Source organism: Coregonus lavaretus (genome assembly GCF_964263955.1).
Source record: "Coregonus lavaretus genome assembly, chromosome: 31".
Classification (NCBI taxonomy): Eukaryota; Metazoa; Chordata; class Actinopteri; order Salmoniformes; family Salmonidae; genus Coregonus; species Coregonus lavaretus.
In genome coordinates this window covers 17,870,060-17,894,556 of record NC_140018.1, presented here as the reverse complement: position 1 = coordinate 17,894,556, position 24,497 = coordinate 17,870,060, and the positions used below count along the sequence as shown (strand labels likewise).

At 43.2% G+C, this 24,497-nt stretch overlaps 1 protein-coding gene across 1 annotated transcript in view; it reads left to right on the top strand.

The window, feature by feature from the left end:
* Positions 1-24,497, top strand: part of LOC311106379 (clathrin coat assembly protein AP180-like) — a gene marked incomplete at its 5' end in the record, with an annotated part of 51,785 nt that overhangs the window by 14,209 nt on the left and 13,079 nt on the right. The window contains 13 exons of the mRNA XM_084148713.1: positions 9,718-9,860; positions 10,220-10,295; positions 12,041-12,143; positions 12,575-12,668; positions 19,483-19,594; positions 19,826-19,932; positions 20,090-20,131; positions 20,710-20,771; positions 21,178-21,190; positions 21,300-21,394; positions 21,591-21,667; positions 21,799-21,813; positions 22,233-22,403. Of these exons, the coding sequence (XP_084004839.1) occupies positions 9,718-9,860; positions 10,220-10,295; positions 12,041-12,143; positions 12,575-12,668; positions 19,483-19,594; positions 19,826-19,932; positions 20,090-20,131; positions 20,710-20,771; positions 21,178-21,190; positions 21,300-21,394; positions 21,591-21,667; positions 21,799-21,813; positions 22,233-22,403 (1,110 nt within the window). The remainder of the gene's footprint in view (positions 1-9,717; positions 9,861-10,219; positions 10,296-12,040; positions 12,144-12,574; positions 12,669-19,482; positions 19,595-19,825; positions 19,933-20,089; positions 20,132-20,709; positions 20,772-21,177; positions 21,191-21,299; positions 21,395-21,590; positions 21,668-21,798; positions 21,814-22,232; positions 22,404-24,497) is intronic.

The following is a 24,497-nucleotide window of genomic DNA, read 5'->3' as shown; positions in this document are numbered from 1 at the left end:
ACCCAACCCTGATCTGTACTTCTCCACAACTTTGTACCTGACCTGTTTTGAGAGCTCCTTGGTCTTCATGGTAGCGCTTGCTTGGTTGTGCCCCTTGCTTAGTGGTGTTGCAGACTCTGGGGCCTTCCAGAACAGGTGTATACAGTGAGGGAAAAAAGTATTTGATCCCCTGCTGATTTTGTACGTTTGCCCACTGACAAAGAAATGATCAGTCTATCATTTTAATGGTAGGTTTATTTGAACACTGAGAGACAGAATAACAACAAAAAAATCCAGAAAAACACATGCCAAAATGTTATACATTGATTTTAATTTTAATGAGGGAAATAAGTATTTGACCCCCTCACAATCAGAAAGATTTCTGGCTCCCAGGTGTCTTTTATACAGGTAACAAACTGAGATTAGGAGCAGAGTCTTAAAGGGAGTGCTCCTAATCTCAGCTTGTTACCTGTATAAAAGACACCTGTCCACAGAAGCAATCAATCAATCAGATTCCAAACTCTCCACCATGGCCAAGACCAAAGAGCTCTCCAAGGATGTCAGGGACAAGATTGTAGACCTACACAAGGCTGGAATGAGCTACAAGACCATTGCCAAGCAGCTTGGTGAGAAGGTGACAACAGTTGGTGCGATTATTCGCAAATGGAAGAAACACAAAAGAACTGTCAATCTCCCTCGGCCTGGGGCTCCATGCAAGATCTCACCTCGTGGAGTTGCAATGATCATGAGAACGGTGAGGAATCAGCCCGGAACTACACGGGAGGATCTTGTCAATGATCTCAAGGCAGCTGGGACCATAGTCACCAAGAAAACAATTGGTAACACACTACGCCGTGAAGGACTGAAATCCTGCAGCACCCGCAATGTCCCCCTGCTCAAGAAAGCACATATACAGGGCTGTCTGAAGTTTGCCAATGAACATCTGAATGATTCAGAGGAGAACTGGGTGAAAGTGTTGTGGTCAGATGAGACCAAAATCGAGCTCTTTGGCATCAACTCAACTCGCTGTGTTTGGAGGAGGAGGAATGCTGCCTATGACCCCAAGAACACCATCCCCACCGTCAAACATGGAGGTGGAAACATTATGCTTTGGGGGTGTTTTTCTGCTAAGGGGACAGGACAACTTCACTGCATCAAAGGGACGATGGACGGGGCCATGTACCGTCAAATCTTGGGTAAGAACCTCCTACCCTCAGCCATAGCATTGAAAATGGGTCGTGGATGGGCATTCCAGCATGACAATGACCCAAAACACACGGCCAAGGCAACAAAGGAGTGGCTCAAGAAGAAGCACATTAAGGTCCTGGAGTGGCCTAGCAAGTCTCCAGACCTTAATCCCATAGAAAATATGTGGAGGGAGCTGAAGGTTTGAGTTGCCAAACGTCAGCCTCGAAACCTTAATGACTTGGAGAAGATCTGCAAAGAGGAGTGGAACAAAATCCCTCCTGAGATTTGTGCAAACCTGGTGGCCAACTACAAGAAACGTCTGACCTCTGTGATTGCCAACAAGGGTTTTGCCACCAAGTACTAAGTAATGTTTTGCAGAGGGGTTAAATACTTATTTCCCTCATTAACATGCAAATCAATTCATAACATTTTTGACATGCGTTTTCCTGGATTTTGTTGTTGTTCTTCTGTCTCTCACTGTTCAAATAAACCTACCTTTAAAATTATAGACTGATCATGTCTTTGTCAGTGGGCAAACGTACAAAATCAGCAGGGGATCAAATACTTTTTTCCCTCACTGTATATACTGAGATCATGTGGCACTTAGATTGCACACAGGTGGTCTTTATTTAACTAATTATGTGACTTCTGAAGGAAATTGGTTGCACCAGATCTTATTTAGGGGCTTCATAGCAAAGGGGGTGACTACATACATTGAGGGAAAAAAGTATTTGATCCCCTGCTGATTTTGTACGTTTGCCCACTGACAAAGACATGATCAGTCTATCATTTTAATGGTAGGTTTATTTGAACAGTGAGAGACAGAATAACAAGAAAAAAAATCCAGAAAAACGCATGTCAAAAATGCTGATTTTTTGATTTGCATTTTAATGAGGGAAATAAGTATAGACATTTCTTGTAGTTGGCCACCAGGTTTGCACACATCTCAGGAAGGATTTTGTCCCATTCCTCTTTGCAGATCTTCTCCAAGTCATTAAGGTTTTGAGCCTGACGTTTGGCAACTCGAACCTTCAGCTCCCTCCACAGATTTTCTATGGGATTAATGTCTGGAAACTGGCTAGGCCACTCCAGGACCTTAATGTGCTTCTTCTTGAGCCATTCCTTTGTTTTGCTTGGCCGTGTGTTTTGGATCATTGTCATGCTGGAATACCCGTCCACAACCCATTTTCAATACCCTGGCTGAGGGAAGGAGGTTCTCACACAAGATTTGACGGTACATGGCCCCGTCCATCGTCCCTTTGATGCAGTGAAGTTGTCCTGTCCCCTTAGCAGAAAAACACCCCCAAAGCATAATGTTTCCACCTCCATGTTTGACGATAGGGATGGTGTTCTTGGAGTCATAGGCAGCATTCCTCCTCCTCCAAACACGGCGAGTTGAGTTGATGCCAAAGATTTCGATTTTGGTCTCATCTGACCACAACACTTTCACCCACTTCTCCTCTGAATCATTCAGATGTTCATTGGCAAACTTCAGACGGCCCTGTATATGTGCTTTCTTGAGCAGGGGGACCTTGCGGGCGCTGCAGGATTTCTGTCCTTCACGGCGTAGTGTGTTACCAATTGTTTTCTTGTTGACTATGGTCCCAGCTGCCTTGAGATCATTGACAAGATCCTCCCGTGTAGTTCTGGACTGATTCCTCACCATTCTCATGATCATTGCAACTCCACGAGGTGAGATCTTGCATGGAGCCCCAGGCCGAGGGAGATTGATAGTTATTTTGTGTTTCTGCCATTTGCGAATAATCGCACCAACTGTTGTCACCTTCTCACCAAGCTGCTTGGCGATGGTCTTGTAGCCCATTCCAGCCTTGTGTAGGTCTACAATCTTGTCCCTGACATCCTTGGAGAGCTCTTTGGTCTTGGCCATGGTGGAGAGTTTGGAATCTGATTGATTGATTGCTTCTGTGGACAGGTGTCTTTTATACAGGTAACAAGCTGAGATTAGGAGCACTCCCTTTAAGACTCTGCTCCTAATCTCAGTTTGTTACCTGTATAAAAGACACCTGGGAGCCAGAAATCTTTCTGATTGAGAGGGGGTCAAATACTTATTTCCCTCATTAAAATGCAAATCAATTTATAACATTTTTGACATGTGTTTTTCTGGATTTTTTTGTTGTTATTCTGTCTCTCACTGTTCAAATAAACCTACCATTAAAATTGTAGACTGATCATTTCTTTGTCAGTGGGCTAACGTACAAAATCAGCAGGGGATCAAATACATTTTTCCCTCACTGTATGCACACACCACTTTTCTGTTATTTATTTTTTCGAATTTTATGTAACAAGTACCTTTTTTTCATTTCACTTCACCAATTTGGACTATTTTGTGTATGTCCATTACATGAAATCCAAATAAAAATCCATTTAAATTACAGGTTGTAATGCAACAAAATAGGAAAAACGCCAAGGGGGATGAATACTTTTGCAAGGCACTGTATACAGTATATTACATATCTCTTGCTCTTCAGTTTATGCGTTTGCAAAACACATAGATTCCACAGATAATGCCCTAGGCCTAGACAAAGACATGGAAATGGAATAAGAATATTGTATATCTCATTGACCCTATACACTTTGCTGTTGACATCGATTTGCCACTGTGATGATACATCAAACATCTAAACCCCTCTAGTCTTTGTGTGAAGCCATTCTTTAGGAGAATATAGTGATTGTTCTCCTTCGTCATTGTGCCATGATTGCTGACCCTTGAGGGGCATTCCGGTTGCTGTGGAAACAGATTGGAGAGAGGCTCAGAGACTCAGGGGGTGACAATAATGACAGAGGGGGGTTCTGGGTGGGCACAGTGGAGGACAAACGACTCCAGATTGATATGACAGTCATTTTAGGGAATAGCATACATATCCTTGGAATTACATTTTCTAATCAAATCAACGTTTATTGGTCGCGTACACAGATTTGCAGGTGTTATAGCAGGTGCAGCGAAATGTTTATGTTACTAGCTCCAACAGTACAGTAGAATGTCTCACAAATACAATACAGATACACTAAACAAATCTAAACAAGAAATCAATAAATAACAATCCAAATTAGATATATTAGAGTGAGCAAGTGTGAGAATCCAGAATATAAATACGTAGTGTGTATAGACAGTATATAATTTTGAAAATAAAATGGTAAGCACAGCAGTAGGGGCGTTCCACCAATTCGGTGCCATTGGAGAAATGTAAGTTGGTCCCCAAAAAACATTTGATTTCACCTAATTTTAACATTCTGTCATAAAGAGCACATGTTCAACTTGCTAAAAAAAATCCCATCTCAAGAGGTTAAATTAAACAATTACTACGGAAATGACTTTGTCAAAGCAACAAAAATAATTAGGGCTTTACAACAATGGTGAAACCTGGACAAATGTTGTGATTAAGTGGGTTGAAATCTTCCTAGAAGTGACAAGGTTGACAGAGGGACATGTCAAAATGCTGCATTTTGGCACTTTAGCAAGCCTTTATTCATATAAAAAATCAGATTGATTGAATTCTCCATGTGGTCTATATTAAAGGGCACTTCATTTAAAGAGGCTTTTAAAATTCAATATTGGTGCACACTTTTGTAGGTACAGTATATTAGGATGAGCCATGTCGAGAATACAGTGAGTAAACAATAGTATACAGTGCATTCGTAAAGTATTCAGACCCCTAGACTTTTTTCACATTTTGTTACGTTACAGCCTTATTCTAAAACATTTTTACAAATGTTTGCAAATTTATAAAAAACAAAAACAGAAATACCTTATTTACATAAGTATTCAGACCCTTTGCTATGAGACTCAAAATTGAGCTCAGGTGCATCCTGTTTCCATTGATCATCCTTGAGATGTTTCTACAACTTGATTGGAGTCCACCTGTGGTAAATTAAATTGCTTGGACATGATTTGGAAAGGCACACACCTGTCTATATAAGGTCCCACAGTTGACAGTGCATTTCAGAGCAAAAACCAAGCCATGAGGTTGAAGGAATTATCTGTAGAGCTCCGAGACAGGATTGTGTCGAAGCACAGATCTGAGGAAGGGTACCAAAACATTTCTGCAGCATTGAAGGTCCCCAAGAACACAGTGGCCTCCATCATTCTTCTTCATTTTTTTTTTTTTTTGCCTCCATCATTCATTCTTAAATGGAAGAAGTTTGGAACCACCAATCACATTTTATCAATCACATTTTATTTATAAAGCCCTTTTTACATCAGCAGATGTCACAAAGTGCTATACAGAAATCCAGACTAAAACCCCAAACAGCAAGCAATGCAGATGTAGAAGCACGGTGGCTAGGAAAAACTCCCTAGAAAGGCAGAAACCTTGGAAGAAACCTAGAGAGGAACCAGGCTCTGAGGGGTGGCCAGTCCCCTTCTGGCTGTGCCGGGTGGAGATTATAAGAGTACATGGCCATTAAGGCCAGATTTTTCTCCAAGATGTTCAAACGTTCATAGATGACCAGCAGGGTCAAATAATAATCCCAGTGGTTGTAGAGGTTGCAACAGGTCAGTACATCAGGAGTAAACGTCACTTGGCCTTTCATAGCCGGGCATTTAGGAAGTTGAAAACAGCAGGTCTGGGACAAGGTAGCACGCCTGGTGAACAGGTCCGTGTTCCATAGCCGCGGGCAGAAAGAAGAGTGAAAACTGGAGCAGCAGCACGACCAGGTGGACTGGGGACAGCAAGGAGTCATCAGGCCAGGTAGTCCTGAGGCATGGTCCTAGGGCTCAGGTCCTCCGGGATGGGAGGGAGAGAGGGAGAGAGAGACTCTTCCTAGAGCCTGCCGCCCCGGCCAAACTGAGCAATCGGGGGAGAAGGGCCTTGGTCAGGGAGGTGACTAAGAACCCGATAGTCAATCTGATAGAGCTCCAGAGTTTCTCTGTGGAGATGGGAGAACCTTCCAGAAGGACAAACATCTCTGCAAATGTGATATTTCAGTTTTTTATTTTTTATTAATTTGCTAAAATGTCTAAAAACCTGTTTTTTCTTTGTCATTATGGGGTATTGTGTGTAGATTGATGAGGGAAAAAAATGATTTAATCAATTTTAGAATAAGGCTGTAACGTGACAAAATGTGGAAAAAGTAAAGGGGTCTGAATACTTTCTGAATGCACTGTACATTGAAACTAGTTCAGTGGAGTTTGCCCTCTCCCCCTCTCTCTCTCTGTAGTGCTGCACTGAAACGGATCACGTGACTCAAGACATTGCTGGATGCAGGCCTCGCTCTGCTCCGTTGCCAGTGAATTCATGATTCAGAAATTTGCGGTGTGGACAAATTAGATGTTTTATTGAAAGCGTACGGCCAAATTAGCTATCAGTTTGAGTCAGGAAATGTGTACTTTTCTACCTACATGTATCGTGATGTTTCTACGTAGCAGGGTCTATGCCACGAGGGCGCACATGAGCAGTTGTTACCCATCTCCGCTGCTGTGGCAGTCGGCTACATAAAATAATTATATAAAATAATCACAAATATTTTAGGTGGAAAAGTACAAATTTCCTGACTCAAAGCCGATAGTACTTTTGACAAAAATAGCTTATTTGGCCGTACGCTTTCAATAAAACAACTAATTTGTCCACACTTCGCAGATTTCTTATTGGGAGGAAACCGTTTAAAAACATGTTAAATAAGGATTTTTAAGCCTTGAGACAATGGAGACATGGATTGTGTATGTGTGCCATTCAGAGGGTGAATGGGCAAGACAAAATATTTAAGTGCCTTTGAACGGTGTATGGTAGTAGTTTGTGTCAAGAACTGCAGTGCTGCTGGGTTTTTCACACTGAACAGTTTCCCGTGTGTATCAAGAATGGTCCACCACCCAAAGGACAACCAGCCAACTTGACACAGCTGTGGGAAGCATTAGAGTCAACGTGGGCCAGCAACCCTGTGGAACGCTTTCGACACCTAGTAAAGTCCATGCACTGACGAATTGAGGCTTTTTCTGAGGGCAAGAGGGGAGGTTGCAACTCAATATTAGGAAGGTGTTCCTAATGTTTGGTGTACCTATTGTATAAATAGTCTACATGGACCTATATTGGCTATTTCAATCATATTTAAATATATTTCATGTTCAATCAATTGAGTTCTATTTTGCAACTAGGCTACTGTCTGTAATTTGTGCTTCAATGTGTTTCATGATGTGACGTGCGCAATAATGTGCCCAATCTGGGATTTAGTGCATTATTATTGGGTAAGCATAGTAAGCCACCTCAATATCTCTCTAGGAGCTGATCTGTCACCCGTATTGTGGAATCATTCTAATGTTAAGATAAGATTTGAAGGGAGAAAGCTGATCAGAGAGCAGCGCTGCTTTTCTTTCCATCCTATCAGTATCGACACATGGTCTAACGACGCACTTAGCAAACGTTCTCTCTATGTGCTTGGGAAACACTCTTTAAAAAAGTTGCCTCGTAAATAACGATGCATCTGGTACATCGTAATGCTTAAATTATATCGCAACTGGGAAACGAGGCCCTGGTGTTTGAGTACAAAGAGACACAAACACACACACACACACCCAAACAGGCATGCACACACTCATGCACACCCGCATGCATGCATGAACACACACACACAGTCCTGTTTTTCTTGTTATAGACCCCCTATGGGTCTACTGAAAGAGTCTTTATTTAGATCAGTCAATCATCATTAGACATACATGCACCACAGAGCAGTGTGTGTGTGTATATGTGATGGGCCACAAATATTATTGTTTCTCTCTATTGACATTAAATAATCCACACATAAACAACACACAACAGGGTTGCCTGTTGAAATGGGATATATGGTTGAGTTGTGGTGCAGAGCAGAGCTGGGACAGGGACAGGGACTATCCAAACAGGATATGATGTAAATCATGTGAGGTCCATAGAGGAATAATGACATCAGTCGTCAGGCCTGTCACTGTGTACTGTGATGTTATTATGACCATTCTAGGAAGTGATAAGGAGATTATCTGCTAAATATCCCAGATGTGACTCAATGTAGTCTGTACATCCGTCAACGTTAGACAAACACTGGACATAAAAGCCGTTAACTGGAGATGAAATTAGCACATCATGGTGTTGGTGTGAGTGTGTGTGGCTGTTGGGGGAGGGGTCATCATTATATTAATCTGTGGACAAAGCCCCTGCCCCTCAGTCTTTAATCCTGAAATGACCTACAAGCCTTCCTCTTCATGCATTCTCTCTCTCTTTTCAGTCTAGTCAGTATTGGACAATAATTGATATTATTTCAGCCTTCCAGCTTTTGGCAGGACATAAACATGGTTTGGCTATGATTATAGCAACCTTCTCTATCCTAGGAGGGATGGTTGGTGTACACAGTCGCGTCATGCCCATAGGGGGCACAAAGGCACGTGGCCCCTCAGAAATTGTCATGTTTTCTTTTCTTTTTCAGATGTTAAATTAATTACTTGATTTTTCAGCCCACATTTCAAAATTATTTATTCAAAGATTTGTCAGCGGTATTTTGTGGGGGGCACACTGACTGGACCAGGCAAAGAGTAACCCCCCCCCATTCTCCCTAGTAAGTGGTTCTTTCCAAGGTGCACAGAGCACAGAGATGCCTAGGCAGGACGCTAGATACTCTAGTTCGTGCCGTATCGCCAGTGGAGGAGGAGAGTGTAGAGTGAAACACACAGTGTTTGATTTGATTTGAGCTGCCGGTGATGGGCAGGAGGTATGTTTGTACATGAATTTGATCAAGCTGTGTAGCCCATTGGTTCCTTCTTGATGAATAAATAAAACTAAAATGTTTTGTTGTTTCTCTGTAATACTAATAAGGAATACTCTGTAATAAGACAGAGTATTCCCTCCATCCTCTCGTACTTCACGCCCCCTATAAAATAATAGGTGCATGACACCCATAGGTGGTGTGTGATAAAAGATACCAATAAAGGCCAGATGAAATCTCAAATCCCGCTCTCTCTCTTTCCCGAGCAGCTAGTCTGTCATATAGTATCTCCCAGAGGGCTGAGTTGACGTGTTTCAGAGGGGATTGCTCTCTGAGTCAGACCTGTCTGTCTGTCTGAGTGGCAGTCTCTCTTCTATGGGGGAGACAAGGATGTCAAAGCATTATTTCTTCCTGTGTATTGGATCCTCTCCACCAGTGTGTGTTGTTCTTTGAGGCTTGGTATGTGTGTCCTGACTCTTAAATATATGTTTGCAATGCTTAGCTCCATGAGGTACACAGTGAAGTGAAGAACTCCCAGAGGGTATAGTACTTTACACATTTTACAAATCCACAGAGCATATGGATCCAGACTGAAGCAAACTCATTTGACCCGATGTGAGGCTAGCTTCACTATCAGCTATGGCAGCACATTACATATTTTCTTGGTGGTCAGCATGTCTTAACACTTTGAATTAGTACTTACTCATCATGATTTTACAACTCTGGATCAAAATGAATCCTGCTATATTCCACTGTCTCAAAATGGCTGACTGTTTCACTGATCGTGAATCAATAACAGAACAGTTTCACTGATTCTGAACGTAACAACCTCCCTCCAGTGCAAACTAACCTATCTTTGTGTTTCAGATCTGATCTCGGCCACCAATGCGACCAATGTGAACATCCCTCAGATGGCCGACACTCTGTTTGAGAGGGCCACCAATGCCAGCTGGATTGTCGTCTTCAAGGCCCTCGTCACCACACACCATATGTGTGTCCATGGCAACGAGGTCAGATGACAACAATTTAGTACACCACCACAATAAAATCAAATTTGACTGTTTCAGAGCCACGGACAGCTACACAGCACTCTTGACGAATCCCAGGGGGAGCTGCGAGTGTAGCTGTCCAAGTATTAAAAACAGTGCTATTTGGAATGCTGCTCATTCTGAAAAATGGTTATCAAAACATGTCTAGAGCTATTTTTACACATGCTTTTCCACACTGTGCAATATATACTCTCGATTTTGGACTAACATACTAGTATTCAATTTGTAGTTGATTATTTCAGTGAATATGCCATTTTTTTCTTGCTGTTGTTTTCTATACTGGTTTTGTCATATCAGCCTATTTCATTCTGTTTCCTCAGAGGTTCATCCAGTACTTGGCCTCCAGGACCGCTCTGTTCAACCTCAGCAACTTTATCGACAAAACAGGCTCCAACGGTAAATGCACTTCCTTTCCAAAAAATGTGTGTGTATGTGCGTGGGTGTTGGGGGAGTGAAGCGGGTGGATTCCCTTCCAGTTGAGAGCATAAACAGATACAGTCGATCCAATGTGAGAGGAGCAGAAGGAGAGAATGAGAGGAGGAGATAGGAGGATAGGAAGAGACAGGGGCCATCTGGGAAGAGGAAAGGAAAATCACTGGCCTGGTAATAACATAAGGAATAGGAGCAAGCATGCAATGTGCCCCCACTAAACATATAGTACTGTACTGTCAGTACATGTACAAACACTCACACTAACACATGCACGCACACACTAGGGTTGGACGGTATCCAGATTTTCTTATCGTCATACCGTCCTCTTACTCTCATCCTGGGATTTACGGTATTACCGTTTTAGCACACAAGGGGGAGCTAAAAACACAAAAAAGCCCATTGGGCGTGTATTACCAGAATGCTAACAAAATGAGCACAAACAAATAGTGAATTTCAATAGAGGCTGCTAGCTAAACATGCTAACGAGCGCAAACAAAAATATACTAATTGCAAAGACAGGCAATCGAGTTCATAAAGTTATACAAGTATAGGTATTAGCTTCCCTAATGTCATTTTTGGTGAGTTTGGACATCATTTGGACAGCAAATGTGAAGAGAGGCATTGTGCAAATGAACAAAGTTTTGACTCATGCTTGTCTGAAGGAAGAACAGTACTGGCTCTGGAACAGTATGTGTACACGCTGTGTCTGTGTGGAGTTGCTAGGGCAACGGGCCTGCCTGCTCTGTTCAGATGGAGAATGGGGGGAGGAGCAGACTGGCCGAGAATGGAAAGAATAAAAAATAAACGCAAGGAAATCAAGAAAGCAGCAGTGGCAGCTGTACAGATAACACATCCAAAGAGCTTTGACTTCTCAAACATGGCAGAAAGCTAACACTATATGATGCCCCGTGTCCTTATTAATTCAGCCACTTACTGAGATAACTAGCAAGTTAAACCAAATACACAGATGGACTCTCCCTTTGTGCTATTTACAAGCAAACACGTGACTGGCTCAACTGTTCTGGGGAACTATGGTAAGCTTCATAATGTTAAATAATGTGACAGGTGAAACGAAGAACACAATCTGCGTTATCTCCTAACGTATTGCACAAGTTGACTGCAGGTATTAACTTAAAAAGTAGTTTTTTTTTTTTTTTACTTCTAATAAATAGTTTTGACAGTATTGAAAAACCATCCCGTGGCTTTTCCCAATTACCCCAGTATACGGTATACGGTATACCGCCCAAGCCTAGCACATACGCACGTATACACACACACACACACACACACACACACACACACACACACACACACACACTAAACTGCTTCATGTCCCTAGGATTCCGATGTCCGGCACTTGTCTCCAGTGTCTTGCCCTGGTCTCATTATAGATCCCTTGACTCATCCTACTGTCTCTAATCCTAAAGTAAACAAGAAAAAATGCTATTCAACCCTCTCCTTCAATCCCCTTCAAAACTCCCCTAAAATCAGATGCATAACTTAGAAAACTGAAGAACCTGAAGTTATCTGATAGATAAGATCAATCATAAGATAAAATACTGTCCTTAATGTGTTATAGCATTAAATAAACGTATTTCTTCATGAAACAATGTATGAGTTTAGCACATGCATTTAGTCATAAGCCATTAGATTTATCAGGAGCTATATGTTTGGTGTGATGTGAATGTGATGCTCTCTTCGTTCCTCAGGCTATGACATGTCTACGTTCATCAGACGTTATGGCCGCTACCTCAATGAAAGGGCCTTCGCCTACCGCCAGATGGCTTTTGACTTCACCAAAGTCAAAAAGGGGTGCGTCACTCACTTCCCTGTCTCTCAATCCTTTTACATCCCCATTGTTGAGGTCCTCATCAGTGAGGCCCACCTCATACTGTAATTCACCTCATCACTGACACCCACCTGTCATTTACCTCATCACTGAGGCCCTCATACTGTCATTCACCTCATCACTGAGGCCCTTATACTGTCATTCACCTCCTCACTGAGGCCCTCATACTGTCATTCACCTCCTCACTGAGGCCCTCATACTGTCATTCACCTCATCACTGAGGCCCTCATACTGTCATTCCCCTCATCCCTGAGGCCCTCATACTGTCATTGCCCTCATCCCTGAGGCCTACCTCATACTGTCATTCACCTCATTAATGAGGCCCACCTCATACTGTCATTCACCTCATCCACAAGGCCCTCATCATGGTCTCCCCTGTGTGTTTCCTCCGCAGTGCTGAGGGGGTGATGAGGACAATGACTCCAGAAAAGCTGTTGAAAGGAATGCCCGTCCTGCAGACGCAGATCGACACACTGCTGGAGTTTGATGTGAGTTGGACATGCTGGTCATCATTGATTTGGTTACTACTTGTCTGTCTGGCTGTCTGTCTGTCTGTCTGGCTGGCTGACTGGGACTTGTGTCCTGATGACTTATGGTCATTAGCTGACCAGTGTACTATATGTCAGGCCACAAAGAATACTGTTTATGTTCCTGTGTAACATTCTCTTCTCTTCTCTTCTCTTCTCTTCTCTTCTCTTCTCTTCTCTTCTCTTCTCTTCTCTTCTCTTCTCTTCTCTTCTCTTCTCTTCTCTTCTCTTCTCTTCTCTTCTCTTCTCTTCTCTTCTCTTCTCTTCTCTTCTCTCTCTCTCTCTCTCTCTCTCTCTCTCTCTCTCTCTCTCTCTCTCTCTCTCTCTCTCTCTCTCTCTCTCTCTCTCTCTCTCTCTCTCTCTCTCTCTCTCTCTCTCTCTCTCTCTCTCTCTCAATTCAATTCAATTCAATTTAAGGGCTTTATTGGCATGGGAAACGTGTGTTAAAATTGCCAAAGCAAGTGAAGTAGATAGTAAACAAAAGTGAAATAAACAATAAATATTAACAGTAAACATTACACTCAGAAGTTTCAAAAGAATAAAGACATTTCAAATGTCATATTATGTATATATACAGTGTTGTAACAATGTGCAAATAGTTAAAGTACAAATGGGAAAATAAATAAACATAAATATGGGTTGTATTTACAATGGTGTTTGTTCTTCACTGGTTGCCCTTTTCTTGTGGCAACAGGTCACAAATCTTGCAGCTGTGATGGCACACTGTGGTTTTTCACCCAGTAGATAAGGGAGTTTATCAAAATTGGGTTTGTTTTCGAATTCTTTGTGGATCGCTGTAATCTGAGGGAAATATGTGTCTCTAATATGGTCATACATTTGGCAGGAGGTTAGGAAGTGCAGCTCAGTTTCCACCTCATTTTGTGGGCAGTGTGCACATAGCCTGTCTTCTCTTGAGAGCCAGGTCTGCCTACGGCGGCCTTTCTCAATAGCAAGGCTATGCTCACTGAGTCTGTACATAGTCAAAGCTTTCCTTAAGTTTGGGTCAGTCACAGTGGTCAAGTATTCTGCCACTGTGTACTCTCTGTTTAGGGCCAAATAGCATTCTAGTTTGCTCTGTTTTTTTGTTTGTTCTTTCCAATGTGTCAAGTAATTCTCTTTTTGTTTTCTCATGATTTGGTTGGGTCTAGTTGTGTTGTTGTTGTTGTTGTCCTGGGGCTGTGTGGGGTCTGTTTGTGTTTGTGAACAGAGCCCCAGGACAAGCTTACTTAGGGGACTCTTCTCCAAGTTCATCTCTCTGTAGGTGATGGCTTTGTTATGGAAGGTTTGGGAATCGCTTCCTTTTAAGTGGTTATAGAATTTAACGGCTCTTTTCTGGATTTTGATAATTAGCGGGTATTGGCCTAATTCTGCTCTGCATGCATTATTTGGTGTTTTACGTTGTACACGGAGGATGTTTTTGCAGAATTCTGCATGCAGAGTCTCAATTTGGTGTTTGTCCCATTTTGTGAATTCTTGGTTGGTGAGCGGACCCCAGACCTCAGAACCATAAAGGGCAATGGGTTCTATAACTGATTCAAGTATTTTTAGCCAGATCCTAATTGGTATGGTATGTCAAATTTTATGTTCCTTTTGATGGCATAGAAGGCCCTTCTTGCCTTGTCTCTCAGATCGTTCACAGCTTTGTGGAAGTTACCTGTGGCGCTGATGTTTAGGCAGAGGTATGTATAGTTTTTTGTGTGCTCTAGGGCAACGGTGTCTAGATGGAATTTGTATTTGTGGTCCTGGCAACTGGACCTTTTTTGGAACACCATTATTTTTGTCTTACTGAGATTTACTGTCAGGGCCCAGGTCTGACAGAATCTGTGCAGAAGATCTAGGTGCTGCTGTAGGCCCTCCTTGGTTGGTGACAGAAGCACCAGATCGTCAGCAAACAGAAGACATTTGACTTCAGATTCTAGTAGGGTGAGGCCGGGTGCTGCAGACTGTTCTAGTGCCCTCGCCAATTCGTTGATATATATGTTGAAGAGGGTGGGGCTTAAACTGCATCCCTGTCTCACCCCACGGCCCTGTGGAAAGAAATGTGTGTGTTTTTTGCCAATTTTAACCGCACACTTGTTGTTTGTGTACATGGATTTTATAATGTCGTATGTTTTTCCCCCAACCCCACTTTCCATCAATTTGTATAGCAGACCCTCATGCCAAATTGAGTCAAAAGCTTTTTTGAAATCAACAAAGCATGAGAAGACTTTGCCTTTGTTTTGGTTTGTTTGTTTGTCAATTAGGGTGTGCAGGGTGAATACGTGGTCTGTCGTACGGTAATTTGGTAAAAAGCCAATTTGATATTTGCTCAGTACATTGTTTTCACTGAGGAAATGAACTAGTCTGCTGTTAATGATAATGCAGAGGATTTTCCCAAGGTTGCTGTTGACGCATATCCCACGGTAGTTATTGGGGTCAAATTTGTCTCCACTTTTGTGGATTGGGGTGATCAGTCCTTGGTTCCAGATGTTGGGGAAGATGCCAGAGCTAAGGATGATGTTAAAGAGTTTAAGTATAGCTAATTGAAATTTGTGGTCTGTATATTTTATCATTTCATTGAGGATACCATCAACACCACAGGACTTTTTGAGTTGGAGGGTTTGTATTTTATCCTGTAGTTCATTCAATGTAATTGGAGAATCCAGTGGGTTCTGGTAGTCTTTAATAGTTGATTCTAAGATTTGCATTTGATCATGTATATTTTTTTGCTGTTTGTTCTCTGTTATAGGGCCAAAAAGATTGGAGAAGTGGTTTACCCATACATCTCCGTTTTGGATAGATAGCTCTTCGTGTTGTTGTTTGTTTAGTGGTTTCCAATTTTCCCAGAAGTGGTTAGAGTCTATGGATTCTTCAATTACATTGAGCTGATTTCTGACATGCTGTTCCTTCTTTTTCCGTAGTGTATTTCTGTATTGTTTTAGTGATTCACCATAGTGAAGGCGTAGGCTCAGGTTTTCTGGGTCTCTATGTTTTTGGTTGGATAGGTTTCTCAATTTCTTTCTTAGGTTTTTGCATTCTTCATCAAACCATTTATCACTGTTATTACTTTTCTTTGGTTTTCTGTTAGAGATTTTTAGATTTGATAGGGAAGCTGAGAGGTCAAATATACTGTTTAGGTTTTCTACTGCCAAGTTTACACCTTCACTATTACAGTGGAACGTTTTGTCCAGGAAGTTGTCTAGAATGGATTGAATTTGTTGTTTCCTAATTGTTTTTTGGTAGGTTTCAACACTACTTTCCTTCCATCTATAGCATTTCTTAATATTATTCAGTTCTTTTGGCTTTGATGCCTCATGATTGAGTATTGCTCTGTTCAAGTAGACTGTGATTTTGCTGTGGTATGATAGGGGTGTCAGTGGGCTGACTGTGAACGCTCTGAGAGACTCTGGGTTGAGGTCAGTGATAAAGTAGTCTACAGTACTACTGCCAAGAGATGAGCTATAGGTGTACCTACCATAGGAGTCCCCTCGAAGTTGACTATGTACATACCCAGTGTGCGACAGAGCTGCAGGAGTCGTGACCCATTTTTGTTGGTTATGTTGTCGTAGTTGTGCCTAGGGGGGCATATGGGGGAGGGAATGCTGTCACCTCCAGGTAGGTGTTTGTCCCCCTGTGTGCTGAGGGTGTCAGGTTCTTGTCCAGTTCTGGCATTTAGGTCGCCACAGACTAGTACATGTCCCTGGGTCCGGAAATTATTGATTTCCCCCTCCAGGATGGAGAAACTGTCTTCATTAAAGTATGGGGATTCTAGTGGGGGGATATAGGTAGCACACAGGAGGACATTTTTCTCAGTTGAGATAATTTCCTTTTGAATTTCTAACCAAATGTAAAATGTTCCTGTTTTGATTAATTTAATAGAGTGAGTTAGGTCTGCTCTATACCAAATTAGCATACCCCCTGAGTCCCTTCCCTGTTTCACACCTGGTAGTTTGGTGGATGGGACTACCAGCTCTCTGTAACCTAGAGGGCAACCAGTGGGTCCGTCTCCTCTATACCATGTTTCTTGTAGGATGACAATGTCTGTATTTCCGATTTCTTTGGTGAAGTCCAGATTCCTGCTCTTTAGGCCAAAGGCAGATGACCTCAGGCCTTGGATATTCCAGGATGAAATAGTGAAGGCTTTGTGTTCCATAAAGTGTCTAATGTTGTTGGTTGTGTGGTTTGGCCTCAGGCCAGTAATTGTGAGCAGAGCCTGCTGAGCATCTTGTACATGCCATTGGCTTGGGCTAGTGTAAGAGTGGGTGTTGGGCCTGTTTGCCTGCTCACGGCCTGGGCGTATGTGTGACTTTCATGTTGAGGCCCTCTTTGTGGGAGTGGGGGGCTTGGGGTGGGTAGGAGGGGCATAGGTCTGATCTGAGGGGGCCTAAATGGGGTGTGGGCATGGTTGACTTGGGGGGGAGTTAATTGGTTGGGGTGGGGGTGTAGATGTGGTTGATGGTGCTGTGGTCTGGATGTAGGTCCTCTCTGCGGGGGTCCTCTATGTGTAGGTCCTGGGGGGGGTCCCGCAGGTCTGGGAGAGTGTCTCGCTGGTCTGGGCGGGGTGTCTGTTGATCTGTTGCTCCTGTGTGAGGTGTTGGGTCTGCGGTTGAGGGCGATATCCTTTAGGGTCCGGGCGAAGGTGGGCACTGCTGCCTTGTATAGGTGGACCTGGTCGTAAAGGCTGTTCACGTCCAGGGTGGAGTGGTGGGCCAGGAAGACATTTGGTTTTGATGCACAGTCCCGGGAAATACTTGCGTTTACCCGCTGTATGGTAGCAGGGTGGAAGTCTTTTCGTGGTAACAGGGTTGAGATAACCACTTGTGCGTTGGGGAAAGTAGAAGAAGCTTTTTCTATCACGCCCTTGAGTGATGTGGCCACCCTTTCCTGCTGTGTTCTCAGGTCGTTTGTGCCTGTGTGTATTATTATGTGGCTGGGTGATCCTAGTCGGTCTTAGACAGAAGGTCTAGGGCGCGCTGGGTATTTGGACACCAGAGTTTAGACACTGTGTGTTTTGGAAAAAGTTTATTTTCTTGTATGTATTTCCCGTTTGAGTCCATAAGGAGTACAATCTGTGGCTTGTGTATGTCCTCAGTGGGTGTGGGGGGGTCGTCATGAGGGCTATCAGGGTGTCTGACTGGGGGGTTGCTCAGAGGGGTTGGGGTTCCCAGGGCTTGGGGTTCCTCATTTGTTTGTCTGGGTGTGATGTCGAGGCTATGGTCAGGGTCTAGGGTGTACTGTTCTGCTGCGGTGTCGAGACTTTGGCCAGGATCTGAGGTGGGCTGTTCTCTAATGGGTTGTTCAATGTCACCCGTCATCGTTCTCACCTTCTCCTCCAGCACTCTGATCCTCTCCTCTAGTGCTCTGTTCTTCTCCTGCTCCTGCTCTTTCTCCTGTTGATGTTGTCTCACCACAGTCCAGAGTGCAGACATGTCTCTCTCCACCTGCAGCTCTCCAGGTCTAGTTAAGGGGGTGTTGTTGTGCTGGACTGTTGTCTGGGTCTGTGCTGACTGGAGTGTGTTCACCTGCTGTTCCAGCTCCACCTGCCTTACCTCCAGCTGGGTGAATTTATCCTTCATTTCAATGAGGGAGTAGTACTCTGTGCTGGGAAGTTGAGTTTCTGCTTGGGGTTGCTCTGTGGGGTTATTTAATGAAGAGGTCTGGTCTGACCCGCTCAGGGTAGGGGTATCTTTCTCAAGGGACAGCTTCTCCTGCTGAGCTATTTCTTTGATTAGGTGAAAGTCCAGCTGGAACTGTTTGGTGTTGCCTTGAACCAAAACGGTTCCAGATTTATAGAGATTAATATTAGACGACTCAGAGTCCTCGTTGTCCAGTATCCTGAGTTTCCACCCGTCGCTAACACCCCCCCTCTTAACAGAGGGGTAGTGTGCTAGTATGGCACTGTGCCATGCCAGGGGATGGTCTGTGTGGAAGATAAGGTTGCTTATGTTCCCATTTTTATACAAATCAGCAAAAAGTGTCTCGTGCTTCCCCAAAAGAAGTTTCAATTTGTACTCTTTTCGTGTCTTGTCGTTTTTTACATTCAGAGGGTACTGTATTTTAATGACCTCTGAACAGTGGGGGGGTGCTTCTAAGGCCTCTTCTAAGGCCTCTAGTTGGGGTAGACTGTACGACTCTCCTGCCATTGTTGGGCTCAAGGGCTTTGACACCTCTCACTTCACACGTCAGTGCTAATTGAAATTGTATCTCTTTGTAGCAAGCGTAAGCTTGGTAGCCTTAGAATTCAGTCCTTATAATATAAAATATATCATTGTAATGAATTTTTCTTCTTGGTTTTTGAAAGTGAAAAATAGCTTCATACTAAACATTACTCACTCAGTTCCAGGTTGGATGGTGTTTTCAGGTTTCTGTTTGTTTTCCAGAGCATTTGCTGTATAGTTTGAGAATAGTAATCCTTGGTAGTAGAAAGCTTTCCAGGTAATTCCGTCCAAAATCAGGTTGTAGGTTTGGAGTTTTGGTTTGGAATAAAGGTCATGTTGTGGAGGGTAGCATCCTGTATGTGTCCCTGCCAAAAATCCTACTTTATCTAACTCTAAATCTATATTTTTTGTTAAAAATGCAGGAGCAATGTCTTTGAGCTCTCTCTCTCTCTCTCTCTCTCTCTCTCTCTCTCTCTCTCTCTCTCTCTCTCAATAGCAATGATGCTATTTGTTCTATTGACCTTTTTCTTTCTGTATGGGTGTACAATTGTTGATGTTTCGGCACAGCAGAATATTGCTGGAGTTTAAATAATTAATTAATTAATTTAGTTAATTGATGCTCTTCTTTTAAACTACAGGTCCATCCCAAGGAGCTGAATAACCCTATCATCAACGCAGGGTTCCTGCTGCTCTTCAAGGATCTGGTCAAGCTGTTTGCCTCCTACAATGATGGGGTCATCAATCTATTAGGTGAGCTAGACATTTCATTGGGTGCATCCCAAATGCCACAGTTTTTCCTATATAGTGCACTACTTTTCACCAGAGCCCTATGAGCACTATGGGCCCTGGTCAAAAGTATAAGGGAATAGGGTGCCATTTGAGACACACTCTTTGTCACCTATTAAAATATAAATTACTTCCTTTCACCATGTAGCCATTTAGCAGATGCTCTTTTTCATAACGACTGTCAAATGTCTGTAGAGAAATACTTTAAGATGAAGAAGAGCGACTGCAAGGAGGCCTTGGAGATCTATAAGAGGTTCCTGACCAGGGTCACCAAGATCGGAGAGTTTGTGAAGCTTGCTGAGGTAAAGGAAACTTCCTAACGGATTAGGGCGTATTCTAAGTAACTCCAAATGAAACTAACAGAGTGCTTCCTCATAAACAGTGTATGTCTCTACTTCAAATAGAATGATGCACTGATATGGTTGTGAAATTGTCCCTTGTGTGTGTTTTGTTCCACAGACAGTGGGAGTGGACAAAAATGATATTCCTGACATCAACTATGTAAGTCACTTGTTTTTGTTCTTTCTCTCTGGAAGGATGATGAAATAGTTGTAACACACACACACACACACAGAGATGTCTCATCCATCATAATCTCCCCCCGCGATCCCAGTGTCTGCACCCTGGAGTGGTGACGGACCTAGTAGACTCGGACGACTCGGACTGTCCCTTTAAGCCTATCGAGGACCCGGTAACCATAGAGACACAGGGTGGCTTGGCAGAGTGCCTGTTTGGAGGATGGGGTGTTGGCATGGGATCATTCTACAGACTGACACTTCTGAGTGCAGTGTATGTGTGCGTGTGTGTGTTTGCATATGTGTGTGTACTTCCATGTGCACAAAAGATTGTAGAGTTTAAGTAAAATGTTCCTGAACACTTCATTCTACAGGACATTGAGTTTATACAAAGGTGGGATAGTGGGGTGAGTTAAAAACTAAGGATCTGGAGTGGTGCTGCCATAGAAATAGAATTGGATGTTGCGTTATTTTAAGTGTTGGCATGCAGCGGAATGAGGAACTCAGTGCCATAAACCTGCAGTTTCTGTGTTTCTGATTGGTTCGCTCTTCTTGGACCCGCAGGCTCCCAGCAGTATCCTGGAGTCTCTGGAGACACACATGAACAGCTTGGAGGGGAAGAAGGGGTAAGAGGACCCTGTCTCTAACCACCCCATTTCTGAAAGAGCTAAAATGCGGAAATGTCTCCATAGGTGTCTTTGCACAGAGAAAATAGTACATGAGAAATGACAGGGTGAGAGAAACTAGAGGGAGACTCATAACTTGGGCTCTATACTGTCCCAGCACTATAGTGTCCTGGATACAGTTTTCCATTATTATCTTTTACTTTAATCGTTATTCTCTCTTTGTTCCTTTCTGTTCATCATTGGGGATCACAGTGAAGGGTGAGCATAAACACTTTCTTTGGGGTTTGTCAGATGAGTTTATAGTAGTCATGAAAATAAGTAATTTAAATGTATATGATTTCAGCTCTGAAAGGTGATATCTAGCTGTGATGAAATTGTCATATTAACTATTCTCTTTCTCTTTCAGGTCTCCAACAAAGGTGAGTGGAAGATTAAACATTATTTCCCCTTTGTATATCACCACCTTTCTGTTTCTGCTTGTATGTCAACACATGGATACAAATAGGGGTTTCCCTCTCTGTATTCCAGGGGTCCCCTACCAATAACGTGTCCCCTACCTCCACCCCCGCCAAATCTGCAGCCGCCGTGCCCACCCTAGCGCCGCCACCTGAAGAAGCCACCGAGTGAGTGTCCCACTTCCTCTGTCTACCACAGCATTTACCTCACCTCCTCAGCGATTTCCTCAGTTCTTGCATTTTAGGATTCTATCTGTTCCATCCATTTCATAAAATGGTGAATAAGGGAGACTGTATTTCCCCTTTCATCCTCTCTCTCTGCCACCATTTCTCCATCTGTCTCCACCCTTCTACCTCACTCTAGTTCTCTCTTAGATCTGGACCCTCTCTCCTCCTCTGGTCCGTCAGTAGGAGCATCTGCAGCCCCTACGTCCTGGGGAGGTAATATCCCACATCAAAACTTGATACATAGCTTAATTCTTAATTAAAAGTAGTCACATTATCTAATTAAAAGTCTACATGCATTTTTCCCCAACACCTTCTCCCATGCTCTTCTGGGGATGCTGCCACAGACCTCCTTGGATCAGGTGAGTGCTTTCCCACAGTGCCCCTGGCATTAACCTCTCTAGTGTGTTAACAGAGTGGGTCAGTTCCTCTAGATCTCCCACTGTGTTTCATAGTGTTGCTCTAGTCTAAGGAAGTAGTCTCTTTCTCTCTCTCTCTGTTTCTCTCTTCTTTCTTTCCCTTCCCCTCATTCCCTTATTGGTTTTGGTTCATACGGGGACTTTATTCTGGGGTTGATTTTGGGGATTATTTGGTTGCTTTGGTTCTAATGGGATGTTTTGTCGGTTGTTTCTTTGAAATTGGGTTGATTTGATGCCTTCATTTGGTTCTAATGGGATTTTTTTGGTTGCTTTGGTTCCTATGGGGTATTTTGGGTTGATTCATGGGGTTGTTTTGGTACCTTGTTTTGGGATTGGTTGGTACACCTTGTGGGTACCTGCAGAAATGGGCGAGTCCATGCTTCCTGACCCCACCCTCGCTGTAGATCCTGCCCCCTCTCCCGCTGGTGTAACATCCACCCCTGCAGCTGCGGAGCCAGGAGTCTCTCTAGCTCCTCCCCCTAGTGCGGCCGCCGCCCCCACCCCCGGCGCGACGAATATGGATCTGCTGGGAGGTCAGTGGGCTTCTGGAGGATTCTCTACAACAGAATCTCTGCTGGACAGCTCAACCCCAACCAACCCGCCACATTCACACAGAACATATAGTGTTCTCTACATGCACATACACACAGTGACACATACCCCAAAACAAACACCATGTGGGCAGAACATGTCAGTCAACACGAACGTACACATACTGGTATGCATTCTGTACATGTCATGCACATTGACACTGACACAGATATACACACAGAGACAAGCACGCTCACACTTGTAGACACACTCAGACATGCTACTCCTACATTTTTCACATGCTTCTTTTTGTTTGATAGTCTGAAAGCTTTTCCTCAACTTCAGAGAAAAGCCAATCTATCAATCAGAGTCACGTTCTTTATTACCGCCTAAGACCGGGATTCCCAAACTCGGACCTGGGTTCCCCCCTGGGTGCATGTTTTGGTTTTTGCCCTAGCATTACACAGCTGATTCAAATAATCTAAGCTTGATGATGAGTTGGTTATTTGAATCGGCTGTATAGTGCTAGTGAAAAAAACCTAAGCGTGCACCCGGGGGGAGGGGGGGGGGGGGGGGGGGGCAGGACCGAGTTTGGGAAACCCGGGCCTAAGAGACATCTTGCTTTGCTTCTGGGTTCACACTGTGCCAGACCTAGTTACCGCTTTATAGTTTAGTTGTAGCTAAAGCCCACCATCCAAAGACCTTGCCGTGCCTCCTTTCTGTATTCTCATTCACCCCTTCACCTGTCAATCATTCATGCCACAAAGTAAATGTTTTGTAACTAATGTAAACTGAATTTGTTACAGTAATCAGAAGATAGCTCAGTTAAAGAGTATCTCTCTCTTTGTGCAATAAAATACCTTTTGATTATTAAGTATATTCATTGAATATATTAAATATTGTATACCTGAAATGACATAATTATTTCATCTAACAGTATAGTACCATATACAGTTGAAGTCGGAAGTTTACATACACTTAGGTTGGAGTCATTAAAACACGTTTTCCAACCACTCCACAAATTTCTTGTTAACAAACTATAGTTTTGGCAAGTCGGTTAGGACATCTACTTTGTGCATGACACAAGTAATTTTTCCAACAATCGTTTACAGACAGATTATTTCACTTATAATTCACTGTATCACAATTCCGGTGGGTCAGAAGTTTACATACACTAAGTTGACTGTGCCTTTAAACAGCTGAAGCCATGATGTCATGGCTTTAGAAGCTTCTGATAGGCTAATTGATATAATTTGAGTCAATTGGAGGTGTACCTGTGGATGTATTTCAAGGCCTACCTTCAAACTCAGTGCCCCTATGCTTGACATCATGGGAAAATCAAAAGAAATCAGCCAAGATCTCAGGAAAAATAATTGTAGACCTCCACAAGTCTGGTTCATCCTTGGGAGCAATTTCCAAACGCCTGAAGGTACCACGTTCATCTGTACAAACAATAGTACGCAAGTATAAACACCATGGGACCACGCAGCCATCATATCGCTCAGGAAGGAGACATGTTCTGTCTCCTAGAGATGAACGTACTTTGGTGCGAAAAGTGCAAATCAATCCCAGAACAACAGCAAAGGACCTTGTGAAGATGCTGGAGGAAACAGGTACAAAAGTATCTAAATCCACAGTAAAACTAGTCATATATCGACATAACCTGAAAGGCCGCTCAGCAAGGAAGAAGCCACTGCTCCAAAACCGCCATAAAAAAAAGCCAGACTACGGTTTGGAACTGAGAGATCGTACTTTTTGGAGAAATGTCCTCTGGTCTGATGAAACAAAAATAGAACTGTTTGGCCATAATGACCATTGTTATGTTTGGAGGAAAAAGGGGGTTGCTTGCAAGCCAAAGAACACCATCCCAACCGTGAAGAACGGGGGTGGCAGCATCATGCTGTGGGGGTGCTTTGCTGCAGGAGGAACTGTTGCACTTCACAAAATAGATCAGCATCATGAGGAAGGAAAGTTATGTGGATAAATTGAAGCAACATCTCAAGACATCAGTCAGGAAGTTAAAGCTTGGTCGGGAAGTTAAAGCTTGGTCATAAATGAGTCTTCCAAATGGACAATGACCCCAAGCATACTTCATA